General features: G+C 41.9%; 1 protein-coding gene across 1 annotated transcript in view; it reads right to left on the reverse strand.

Moving 5' to 3' along the window:
- LOC308293025 (protein MTSS 1-like) overlaps positions 1 to 13,352 on the reverse strand; it is a gene marked incomplete at both ends in the record, with an annotated part of 99,137 nt that overhangs the window by 12,156 nt on the left and 73,629 nt on the right. Inside the window, 4 exons of the mRNA XM_080735455.1 lie at positions 1,067 to 1,164; positions 1,607 to 1,714; positions 3,282 to 3,439; positions 11,176 to 11,187. Coding sequence (XP_080591581.1) covers positions 1,067 to 1,164; positions 1,607 to 1,714; positions 3,282 to 3,439; positions 11,176 to 11,187 — 376 coding nt within the window. The remainder of the gene's footprint in view (positions 1 to 1,066; positions 1,165 to 1,606; positions 1,715 to 3,281; positions 3,440 to 11,175; positions 11,188 to 13,352) is intronic.

Consider the following 13,352-nt stretch of genomic DNA (forward strand, 5'->3'; position numbering starts at 1 on the left):
TGAATAGCAACACAATAGCTAGGAGTCAAATGAAGAAACATCACAATGAAAGATATAGTATACCACCAAACCGTGAGAGATATACAGAAAACAGAATGCCCTGATACCAATACGGTGTCACCAGTATACTTCATAATACAATGAATAGTGAAAATAGCTGATCTAAGCTCACAATGTGTCACAATGCAATGCATTGTGAGCTTGTACAGTAGATCTCTGCAACACAACTTTCACCTATAATAACACACCCAAAATAGGGTTGCCAGGTTGAAAGTGGTTAAGCAACACTATTATACTATGATATATTATCTCTTATGTTGCCTTTACATACTATATAGAACAGTATAGAGTGACAGGAAAGTGACACCAGAGGGCTAGTGCATGCAACCCAGGTCCAGGGTTGGAAATAAGTGTTTTATTACACTTTTGTCCTGGGTTGAAGTTATATTGTGTTGAAAATGTTATGTATTTTTACCAAAATTAAATCTAAAATCAAAAGGGCCAGGAGGAATTAGGAACATCTCAGACTGTGTGCACTAATATCTTTCCTTCTAGCTTCAGGCTGCAGTACCATCAGAAGTGCACAGGGGGGCAGTAGAGGACAGACAGTGGGACCTTGGTTTGGGTGGAAAAGTTTAAAGACCCAATGAAATGACTATTTTGGGGTATTTTATTTTGAAGTTTCAGTTTGAAAAGGAAGCCTGTGTGTTTCTGAACCTATCCGAGGGGACCAGCCCTTCAGGCGATGGGATTTACAATCTGAGTAATGGGAGCTAGCAATGGGAAACAAACAGGTGAATGTAATCAAAGGTTCATTTATATTCAAAAACTCTCTCATGTCATCACTTTTTGAATTTCTGTTCACAGGAAGTAATTAAGAATGACCTATTTAGGGACCTTTGATATAAATATACACAAAAATTGTTTATTTTCTATTGTTTTGGCATCTAGTGTTAGGTATGGCCATATTATCACTACAGATATCCTCTAAAAGTGTGAAAAACATGTTTTTGATTTCACCCCGTCTTTAAAGTGAGGGTTTGCTGTGTGTATGGTGGTAACCGACCTGCACATGCTGGACTTCCTGGATACGGTGGTGCTCGGTGACGAGGGCGGAGTCTGGTAGGACCAGGTGCACTCTGAACCCTTGAGGTCAACGATGACCTGGGGAGAGAGAGAGAGAGAGAGAGAGAGAGAGAGAGAGAGAGAGAGAGAGAGAGAGAGAGAGAGAGAGAGAGAGAGAGAGAGAGAGAGAGAGAGAGAGAGAAAATAAAAAGGAAAAAAGCAATTAGGAGTGTGAATAGTAGAACAGAGCGAGGCAGAGAAAGGAAGGATTGGAGAGAGAAGAGAGGGAGTGAGACAGAGAGAGAAAGGGAGAGAGGAAAGAAAGAAGGGAGGGAGAGGCAGAGAGGAAGAATGGGAGAAGACGGGAGATGAGAACGAGTGAGTGTGAGAAAGAATGAGAGGGAGTGGGGAAGAGAGTGAAATAAAGAGTAAAGAGAAGGCAGACAGAGTAGAGATGGGAGAGCAATGAGAGTAAAAGAGGCAGTGTGTGTGTGTGTGTGTGTGTGTGTGTGTGTGTGTGTGTGTGTGTGTGTGTGTGTACCTGTTCACTGGAGGGGGGCAGTTTGTGGGGGTCCATGGTGAGAGCTTTGAGATCATCTGTCAGGGTCTGGAGGTGGGTGATCTCCCCCAGCATGGTCATCTCCTCTTCCTAACACACACACGGACGCACACACACAAACGCGCGCGCGCGCGCGCGCACACACACACACACACACACACACACACACACACACACACACACACACACACACACACACACACACACACACACACACACACACACACACACACACACACACACACACACACACACACACACACACACACACACACACACACACACACGATAATCTGTCATTTTTCATGACAGACTTGGCCAGGAAAAGCAGCATGACTGAGCTCAAATCATCAGAGAAACGACATATGAGAAGAATACTCATACTGTAAAAACGTGCCACCAATTTCCAGGGGGTCAACATTTGCAACAATATAAAATATGACCGTTTTACTGAGATGTTTTTCTCCCAAGCGTTTCTGTTCAACGGTTGGTCTGCACAAGTAAAGTGTTTATTTATCCATTTGCAACTCAGAGTGTGAGTTTTAAATTGTACAGTCTCTGAGTGACCAAAAGCTTGCTATATATAAAAAATAAATAAATCAGATTTTGAGATTTAATTGTCCATTTGGTTTCCTTTTGGCTCCAGCATCTCACCCGAGTCTACTGGCAGATCAGCGGCGGTTTCTTCACTATACAGTCTCTGAGTTAAATTAACACTTAGGATTTTACTGTGTGGGTTGCCTTGTGTGCACCACAATATTTGAAAAAACACTTAAAACCCCAGCATCCATTTATTCTTTTTCTAGGGAAAACCTTTGCAGAAAATAGCCGATTCTGATCTGCTATTTTGGAACATTTGTTTTAAAACCTTGAAAGTATTGGAATACTTTGAACACAAATCTTCTCTTCTGGGGGTTCCTGAAACAAAACCTTCTCAGATGGGGGGGTCCGCAACCAAATAAACATCAAATTAGTGGTCCTTGACATGAAAAACTCCATAAACATAAAAAGGTAGACGCCATCTCCGGCTCTGGATTGCGGGCGCCATTTTGCGAGAGGGCAAGCTTCTGCGTGCATCACAGAATAGAGCGTTCAGTAGGCCCAGCGTGATCTAGGTAGGCCAATCAGAGGCTGGTCTTTTCTTAACCCAGGGTGCGTTCGGTTATAGGAACTGAGGGCCCTCTGGGCGTTCGTTTATTCAAACGCACCCAAGATTCTGACAAGTCCCGGAAAACACGCGCTGTGATTGGCCACTAGTCACTTTGAGTGGCAGCGTGCCTGAAAATAGCAGATCTACAAGCTCACACAGCATGTTGCACTGCAACGCGCGATGTAAGCTTGTAGCTCGGCTATTTTCAGAGTGCAACCAAGTGTACAATCAGGCATTTCAACACCATCACGGCCTGCCAAAATACATTTACGTACGTCGACAAAATCAACTGTAGATTTAGTCGACAAAGATCTTATGATATTTAGTCAACTAAAACTAGACTAAATCACTAAAATTATGACTAAAACTAAATGGAATATTATTCAAAAGACTATGCTAAAACGAAATCAAAATCTGGCATCAAAATCAACACTGTGTGCTCCAACGAACTGGAGCGGCGAATGAGGCATCTATGTTTTTCTATCTACGGTTGACTCCAGCACTGACCACGACGGGCCGCAGCATGGTGACGAAGGTGCAGAAGCGACTCCTCTCCTCCACCAGGGCCTTCCTCACGGCCTGCTTCTCCGTCTCCTCCAGCAGCAGGTACTTGTCATTCACGTCCTGCATGGCACTGTCCAGCTGGGGCTGCAGGTCTCCACGGCCTGCACACACACACACACACACACACAGAGAGAGACAGAGAAACACTGCTGTCAACTATTTCTGACCGAAGATCCAACATTACACTATTATCTATTCCCATTTATATTTAATTGTACATACATTGTTTCGTTTAGACTGATTTGTTTCCGCTTTTGCTTTGGCAATGTAAACGTATGATTTTTCCTGCCAATAAATCCTTTGAATTGAATTAAGAGGGAGGGAAGGAGGGAGAGACAGAGACAGACATATACATGCCCACACACACACTTTTATACATACATACAGGGAGCAAGCATGTACATGCATATGCACGCACGCACACACACACAAACAAAATGGATAGACAGACACAGGGCGGGTAGCCAGAAAGAGAGACTTAAGGAGACAGGGAAGAGAGAGAGAAATATAAACGGATATAAACACAAGGCTGTTTACAGTGCGAACCAGTTTGCCGATTTCAAACGTCAAGCTTCAAAAACAGCAGTCTCCCACCCCTCCCCCCATCTGGGAAATCCTCGCCAAGCATCTCTCGCCACATGAAAAGAAAACGTCTGAAAATAACAACAGCTTCACCCCCTTATTTTGATCTCAGAAGAACACAATCAAGAAGGGATTAAGAAATATTATATTTCCCCGATGTTGTTCCGTCGATGAAAGGGGGGGAAAAAAGAAATAAGACCATTTTACACACATTTTCTTTCTTTTCTTCATGACAGGTTCCAATCTGTCCTCATGTTACAAGGCCATGAAAGGAAGTACTTTGTTATCGGGGACATTGTGTGCTTGGCAGAAAAATAAAAAAATGTGAAAAAAAGAAAACAGACCCAATTCCTCGCACCAGGGCCGAGCGTTTAAACGAAATCTTTCGGTAATCTTGTTCGTCTGCGTGTGTGTCTGTGTGTGTGTGCGTTCCAGAGGGGACATAAACATGCAATTAAGAGTTTTTATTTCTCTGGTGAGAGTTACAGGCTAGTTATGTGGTTGGGTCCAATGGATGGATCAGAGATTTGTCTCTCACTCTCATATTTCCAGGGAAAATGTTCAACCGAGAGAGAGAGAGTATTCTGGTTTTCCACAATATGAATACTATTTCACATTCTGTGCATGATCTGTCCCTATCGTTCTCAACACTGTGTTCCCCTTAATCTCTTTCCGACTTCTTCCCACCCTCATTACATCTATAGATCAGGGGTCTTCAACGTTTTCAGGCCAAGGACCCCTTAGTTGAGAGAGAGATGAAGCAGGGACCTCCACAACCTTTTCATAGATTCCATATAGTTTCATCGTTTGACAGCACAATTATCAGTGTATTTTGGATTCATGTCAATTCGTGTTTTCAGATATTTAACCACTTGAACCGTCACTACTTAATAAACTTGACCTTTCTCTCTCTACTTAGTCTGCTCTTTTTCTCCTCTACACCAAAGCTCTTTGACGAAAATAGTCAATCTACAAGCTCACAACGCAGAGATCACCACAGTGTGTGTGTGTGTGTGTGTGTGTGTGTGTGTGTGTGTGTGTGTGTGTGTGTGTGTGTGTGTGTGTGTTTGTTTGAGCTTGCTATTTTTGGCTAAAGTTCTCATAATGGACACTAGGGTTCAAGTGGTTAATATAAAAAAGGAGAAAAAAACTTTCTATCACTCAAAGATTTGGAGGACCCCCTGTAATAACTCTGAGGACCCATGCTATAGACTGTTTTCCCGAGCGCTCCCCTGTAGAGCGTGCCGCCGCCATTGCTGCGGTGTAAACAGCAGCCAGTGGTGGAGTAGAAGTAACATTTTTGAAAATGAGAAATACTGTACTTAAGTACCAGTAAGACTCCCTAATCGAGAGATAAGTGACCGTTGGTCGCTTATCTCCACAAATAGGCCAAAAGTTTGTTTTACCAATTATCAAGACATACGGGCAGTTGACAGTTTGCCATGGTTACTCATTGAAGTTGAATCTCCATATATGGAGATAACCTACGCATCACACTAAGTCTGACCTCACCAGCCCATATTTGGGCATGAGCAACTTATGTCTCCATATATGGAGATATGATGACATCACACAGTCCTCAGCCGATGATGTGGCGTGATGTCATACAATACACAAACAAGCCCTACAGTATAAAGGGGCAATTCTTGCCAGGAAAGAAGCATTTCTTCGACTCAGACCTTATCGCCAGGGTTGGCTTATAGCAGCTGTCGGTAGGACCATATATGGATTCTGTTAGTGTGGATCTCCTAACAGGGCATCATCTGGGATACAATCCCTTTTATGCCCATATATGGAGATCCCTAACAGAATCCCTTTCATGCCCATATATGGAGATCCCTAACAGAATCCCTTTTATGCCCATATATGGAGATCCCTAACAGCATCCCTTTTATGCCCATATATGGAGATCACTAACAGCTAACAGAATCCCTTTTATGCCCATATATGGAGATCCCTAACATAATCCCTTTTATGCCCATATGGAGATCCCTAACAGAATCCCTTTTATGCCCATATATGGAGATCCCTAACAGAATCCCTTTTATGCCCATATATGGAGATCCCTAACAGAATCCCTTGTATGCCCATATATGGAGATCCCTAACAGAATCCCTTTTATGCCCATATATGGAGATCCCTAACAGAATCCCTTTTATGCCCATATATTATGGAGAAATCCCTGCTCTGAGTATCTGACATCAGTGTGATGTCACCTGTTTATGCCCATATATGGAGATCCCTGCTCTGCGTATCTGGTTGCTATGGTAAACAGTTGGTTGCTAGGGTAAAAAAACATGGTTGCTATGGTAAACAGTTGGTTGCTAGGGTAAACAGTTGGTTGCTAGGGTAAAACCATGGTTGCTAAGGTGGTTGCTAACGTACACTAACAGACCAGCAACAACAGACTGTTGCCACAGCAACGTACACAAAGGTTTGTGTACACATGTGGTGTGATGTCATACTGATGCGGAGATATGAGCAGGGCAAAGGTGTGACGTGTGACGTGTGACCGACGGACAGACGGACGGACGGCCGGTGGAGGTTTTCATAGTAAACTGCTCCCTGACGGTCGCAAACAGTACTTAACTCTTTGAGTGCCACCCCGTTCACCACTAGAGGGCGCCCAGTGGCCATAGAAAATCCCATAGAGATATGCTGGTATATGCAGAAGCCCTGCAGCCATGACTTGCCTGAACACTTTCCTTTGTGCATGTACAGGAAGAGGATGAAGTTAGCTTGAAGTTAGCTATTGGTTACCAAGCATTTTAGAAGCCTTATTTTCGTCAACTTAGCCATGATTAAACCTTGCACACCTCATGCATGGGAAAAAAACAGAGAAGAATGAGCTCTAAAAAATCCAATGCAATCCTGGATTGCATTGAAGTGGATTTGTGCAGTTTGTTCACAGCTTTCAAACAAAAAAATCCGATTGGAAATCCGTTCAGGCATTCTTGAGATAATCGCCATTATGTTTTACATGTTATGTAAACAAACATGGCTGCCCTGTATGTTAGATGGGGTTGTATGGGGGTGGAACATGCAAAATCGCGATTGAAATCATGTTCACTAGATTTGATGGGGTCCAAAAAAAAAATAAAAAAAAATTTTTTTTCAAATTTTTTTTTTTTTTTTTTTATATCCCGAACATGTTCGGGATAGGCACTCTGGTATGCGATAATATATCCCGAACATATTCGGGATAGGCACTCAATGAGTTAAGTGTAGGCTACAAATTACTTCACACTACTGTTTACACCACAGAAACGGCGGTGGCGCCCTCTACAGCAGGGGTTTTCAAAGTGGGCGGGGCCCTGGGGTGCCGCGTGATAATTTGATAATATTTGGAATTTATTTGGACACTTGAAAAAATATTTTATATCATTTTAAACATGGAGTACAAAGTTATTTTCAGTCAGTTCTAACCACAATGGCTATTATCTCAACATTTTCCTCGCAACATAATCACTAAAATATCGTCACTGTCGGGCAGAAACCTCGTATCTCCTCATGTCTTTTGCCCTGCTTCATCATACGAGACTGTCACACAAAACTAGTGAAAACAGCCGATCTACAAGCACACAACGCCTCGAGTACATTTTATAGATGATAAATACAAAACGAACGGTTTTGGACATACAAGGTTTCCACCCGACAACGACGATATGCTATATAAATATAACGTGCTGGGAGTGAAAATTATAATGTAGGGCAGTGATGTCATTACGTGCGCATCCCGCATCAAAAACTCATTCAAGTCACCCAGGGACTCATTCATGTCATGGTCCTGGGGTCCCGGGGATGCGCCTCCATTGGAGTCCATGTTAAAATAATTTACCGCGTCGCGGTAAAAGAAAAAAAAAATCCACAGACACCACCATTGTTCATGGGTGAAAGCATCCTACTTTACCCTACGTTAACACAAATAAAATCCACGTAGAAAGTCTTAAACAGGCGATAGAAACGTCAATGTTTTGATTCTACCGACGTCCGACGCCATTTTGCGCGCGTAAACTTTATATTGAGGAGTGAGGACTCATAAAACTTTTCTGGGACCCATTTGAATGACCACCTGTGGGTCCCGGGACCCATTACATTGAAAACCTAGTAACATCACTGGTAGGGGTGCCTCGGTGCCCTGAGACAAAAAGGTTTGGGAACCCCTGCTCTATAGTGTCGCTCAGGAAATCTGTCTATACACACGTTAGGATCTCCCTCTCCTGTCATCCAGCTCTTTCCGACTGTTATTCTCTTTGATTATTCTTCCCTCCTTCATTCACTTATTGCTTCCATAGCAACACAGTGAGGGTTCCCTCTTCTCTGTTATTGTTTCCATCTTCCCCTTCGCTCTGTCAGTCTTTTAGCAACATGAACCGTGGCGAGGCTTTGTGGGCTCGTAGATTGGAAGAGGATTGATGTAGAGGGGAAAATTAGCAGGAAACATGGAAAAGTTCTCACTCTACTGTTCTACCACTAACACGTGGAATGCCCTGACACGATCTATGAAAGGACGTGTAACACTGGTCTCTTTCTAAATTGACCAGAAAGAAATGATCTATCATCTCTTTAGTACATATCGTCAGGCAGGGCAGAAACCTTTTATCTCCAAGTTCAAATGTGTATGTTTTTTCGCGAAGTAAAGCCCTGCTTCATCAGACAAGGCCGTCGCACAAAAGTAGTGTGTGTTTGTAGATCGGCTGTTTTCACTAGTTTAGTTCATTTTTTTAAATGATTAAAACGAACGGTTTTGGACATACAAGGTTTCGACGACGATACAGTATTTGTATTTGTTGATGACATGTATTATTGTGTTAATTGTCTATACTATGCAATGTTGATGAATTGAATACATAGCACCACAATGGAAACATTGTGGTCCCCATGACTTTTTTTGTGTTATTCCTTTAGCTTTAATGTCTTGCTGTTCCACATGTTGTTTACATTTCTGACTAATGAAGTATTAAAAGTGTATAGATCGTACAGATCCCTTGGGGACCTATTCAACCAAGTACACAGGGCTCACTCAAGTGGTTAACTCCATTTAATTACATTTCTTAGTAATGCAATGGGTGACTTCCTGCCTTTCTCTTCCCATCCTCGACTCCCGTCTCGCACCCCTTTCCCTCCATCCATCTCTCATGACATTCATACCAGTGCAGTGAGAGTTTCCTCTTTGCGGTGTAATGACAGGGCCGTCGCACTGAAGTGGCTCGCCCACATCAGAGGCTCCTCAAGGGTCGATGCTGGGTCCTGTTTGTTTTGACTTAAATGCTGGAAACCATCAAGTCCTTTTTTTTGTCGGCAGGGATAACAAGCTCTTGTTTCCAATCATAATAAGTCTCTTTTAATGATACATCAAAACCAGACCTACTTGTTCTAAAGGCAAAGGATTTGTTTGTTTTTTCTTGTTTACTTGGGGTCCCTGTATAATTCAGTGGGTAACACATAGCAGTAACATTACCAGGAGAATAGAGGACATTGCACACATTAATTAAGACCTGAAACCGATTCTACAAATGCCTTCTAAATCGGTAGTTCTCACACTTTCAAGGTTTTTTTTTTTTTTTTTTTTCAAAAATAGCAGTGCGGCACAAAGTGATGTGCTGTGAGCTTGGCCCTTTCGCCAACCCCACCTAGGGTATGAGCACAGATGACGCGGAGGAGAGAACACGCCCCCAGTGCTCATGGCGGGAATCGAACCCAGGACCTTATTATATAGCTGTGAGGCGACAATGCTACCGACGTGCCCCAATATATATTTATAATTAAACATTTAAATCTTACCTCTGACAAATAGCTTCAAAATCCCCCCTCCCCAAATTTTATTACAAAATTGAACAGCATGCCCACATTAAAATGAATTAAAACTAACTGAAAACAAAGCCAAAACTAAATTAAAATGAATGAAAAATAATAAAACTACAATAACCTTGGAGTCAACATACTGTAACACGGTCGTTGTTCTCCAGCTCATAGACCTCAAGATGTGACTCACACAAATGAATGATACTATATGAGTCACACGACCAGCAAAATATCTGAGAACATATTTCAGCAGACCAGAGTGGTCTGGAGATGGTTTCAGCATCTGTGTGTATATGTGCATGTGTGTGTGTGTGTGTGGGGGGAGGGCAGTTTGTCACAATGTTGCTAGGGATTTAGCTGACGAGCTTCTGAAAAATGTACTGCAGTTGACAGTTTCCTTGAGGGGTCTTGGTAGCGCTGGATACTGGCTCATGATTTATGTTTCGTGCCATCGCCTCTCTCTCTACCTTTAACAAGAGGAAGAAAGACTGCACCTGCCTAGTCTCCCGTGGCCAGACTGTTGCCTACCACAGTTTTCAAATGCTTCCGGTCACACTGGAGCATGGAAGTTCTGATCATAAGCGAGCGATAAAGCCTTTCGTCAAATGCGTCATACCCGGACGACCTTTCTCTCCCCGTCTGTCCCCCCATTTCCTGTCAGTCTACTGTCCTATCAATAAAGGCATAAAAGCCCAAAAGACTAATCTTTAAAACATGTGTCATAATATAAATCAAAATCATCTAAGCATATATAGCTTGCTGCTTAGCAGAAATGGAACGGAAATGACAAACATATGCCAACTTCCGTGTTCGGATTTCAGGAGGTGTAGTTCCAGACTCTATAAAGCATTCGGAGATTGCAGAATAGCTGTCTGGCTACGTGAGACTAGCGCCTGCCCACACCAACACCTCATGCTCCAAGTCTCTCCATTCCAGAGTTACAACTGTATATAATTCTGGCCTTGATGACCCAAAAGTTACCCACATGAAGGCTAGAGTCCCTATTCTGGGCATGTTATAAAAGACAACATTTAGCTAGAACAGACAATCTATTATTAAATAAATTAATACATTGACCCAAATGTAACAAAATGAAGAATTTCATTGCTTACGCCTTACGGTAATGAAATTATTGCATTAATTTATGCCAGGTGCGTCCAGTGCACCTAGCATATGCATGACAATCAGAACACGATTTTCTTTCCCAAGAAGCAGACCTCCAGTTGTTTGAATATTTTCTAAACCATAATTTCAGAACTGTAAAGGAAACAACAGACAGCAACCAAACATGATGCGAGGATCTCCATGGAAAAAGTAAAACATAAATAAAGTGTTTTGGGACTTTAATCACCGCAATATGAGCTCAATTAAGTACTTTTTTGTGAAGCAGTTAGGTGGGTGATGGATCAAACCAACGGAAGGGTATGTGTGTGGGTGTGCAGCAGCTTACCAAACACATCAGCTGGATGGAGCGGTGCATGATGGGATGCCACATGGCAGTAGACAGGGAGTTGAATGGTCCACGAGTCGAGACAGAAAAAGAAAGAGAAATGTTTCCCAATCGTCATTGAAAATATTCAATCAATTACAATTTACTAGGCGTTTATAGCAGACGCTCTTAATCCTGAGAGACTTACAGCAAGCAAGGTAAACACAAGGTAATACATCAAACTAAATGCATAGAAATAATTTAGGATCATAGGTAAACCAAGAATCTATCATCAGTCAAAACAGCATTTTATAAAAAGAATAATCTGCATATTGAAACTATACAAACTATAGGATGCCAGCGCACCAAATGAACCTGAAATCGGTCTAAATAACCTGATATCTAACTTACATTTTAACCTTTGCATAAGCCTGCAAGGTCACCGAGGCTAGGGCAAGTGCTACGGCAAGCGGTACGGTCTATGGTGGAGTCTGAAGAGTTGAGTCTTCAGATTAGGAAAACGATTGGGAGTGAGTTTGCAGTTCTAACTGCAGCGGGCAGTTCGTTCCACAGTTTGGGAGCCAGAAGTGATCCCGGATGTTTAAGGCCATGGCTACACAGAGCTGGATTTTTCATATATCCTGGTTTTTCAGATATCCACATAGAAAAATATCTATGTCCACACGACAAAGATATCTAGGTCTAAAATAATCTGATTCCCCAGACCTCCACTAGGGGGACAAGCACACACACAGTAAAGTCTTCAGAGATATCCGGGTTCCATGTCTACACGGATCCAGATATCCAGATATTTTTCAATGTCTCCACTTATTTATCCGGATTGAAAAATATCCAGATTCACTGCCAAAATATCCAGCTTTGTGTGGCTGCAAGCCCCAACAGCACCAAAAAATGTCTAGATTCACAAATATCCAGCTCCGTGTAGCCATGGCCTTAGGGAAGGTTCTTGACAGCTTCCCCGTGTTAGCTGATCTGAGCGAGGGGGAGGGGTCGCAGGGCTGAATTAGGCTTTGAGGATATGGGGGTGCCATACAGTACCTTTGGCTGCTTTGTAGGCCAACATCAGTGTTTTGTACTCTGTGCGGGCAGTAACTGGGAGCCAATGGAGGGAGCGGAGAAGGGGGGAGACATGTGAATATTTTGGCTGGTTGAAGGGGCATTCTGGATTTTTGGAGGGATTTCATGCACATGCCGGGAGGCCAGTAAGGAGCGAATTATTGTAGTCTAGTTTGGACCACTGCAAAGGCCAGTCCAAACCAAGGTTATTATAGTAAACGAAAACTAACTAAAAAACTAAAACTAGAATGGAAAAACATTTTAGTTAACTGAAATAAAAATAAAAACTAAGCTTTTAAAAAAAACGAAAACTAACTGAAACGGTATTGTGTGTTTACAAAACTAACTAAAATAAACAAAAATTATAGAAAAAAATCTCCTAGTTTTTGTCTTTTGTCTTTTGTAGAAATAAAAAATAAAAAACACCAGTTGGTGAGGTCAAAGAGAGAAGTTGTATGTCTCAACATTCCTGCCACTCTCAACAATATGATGTTTTGTAGATTTTCTTTATTAGACAATACTTTTTCCGTAGCTTTTTTAATCTCACCCCTGACAAATACCCCATATTATGTAAAAGACTAAAACTAACACTAAAACTAATAAAAACTAAACTAAAACTAAGCATTTTCAAAAAATAAAAACGAAACGAAACTAGCAACCTCACCTTAAAAACGAATAAAAACTAAACTGTAATTGAAAACAAAACCTCAAACCTAATAAAAATAAAAACTAATGGAAAAATCCAAAACTATTATAACCGTGGTCCAAACCAATGCAATTCCTTGCAACATGCAACTACTCGCAACTACTCTCAACCATTATCCCCAGTGGCAGTTGCAAGGAGTTGCATCGGTGTGACATGGCCTTAAAAAGGTTTGGTGCGGTCAATTAATCATCAGTCAATCTTATTGTCACAACACAATTACAGTGAGGTGAGGTGAATCTCTTTTTTTAAGCAGGCTTTCACGTTCGCAGTTCCAGGAGTAAAACAAAATAAAGAATGAGCACAAAAAGCCTGAAAATAGCATACATATGCCGTACAGTATACGTATATTGTTTACGCATTTCTGAAACAATAAATATTTTAGAAAAATAATCTGTCCGTCGCGATGAAGGTCTAA

Source organism: Nannobrachium achirus, assembly GCF_963921795.1.
Source record: "Nannobrachium achirus genome assembly, chromosome: 10".
Classification (NCBI taxonomy): Eukaryota; Metazoa; Chordata; class Actinopteri; order Myctophiformes; family Myctophidae; genus Nannobrachium; species Nannobrachium achirus.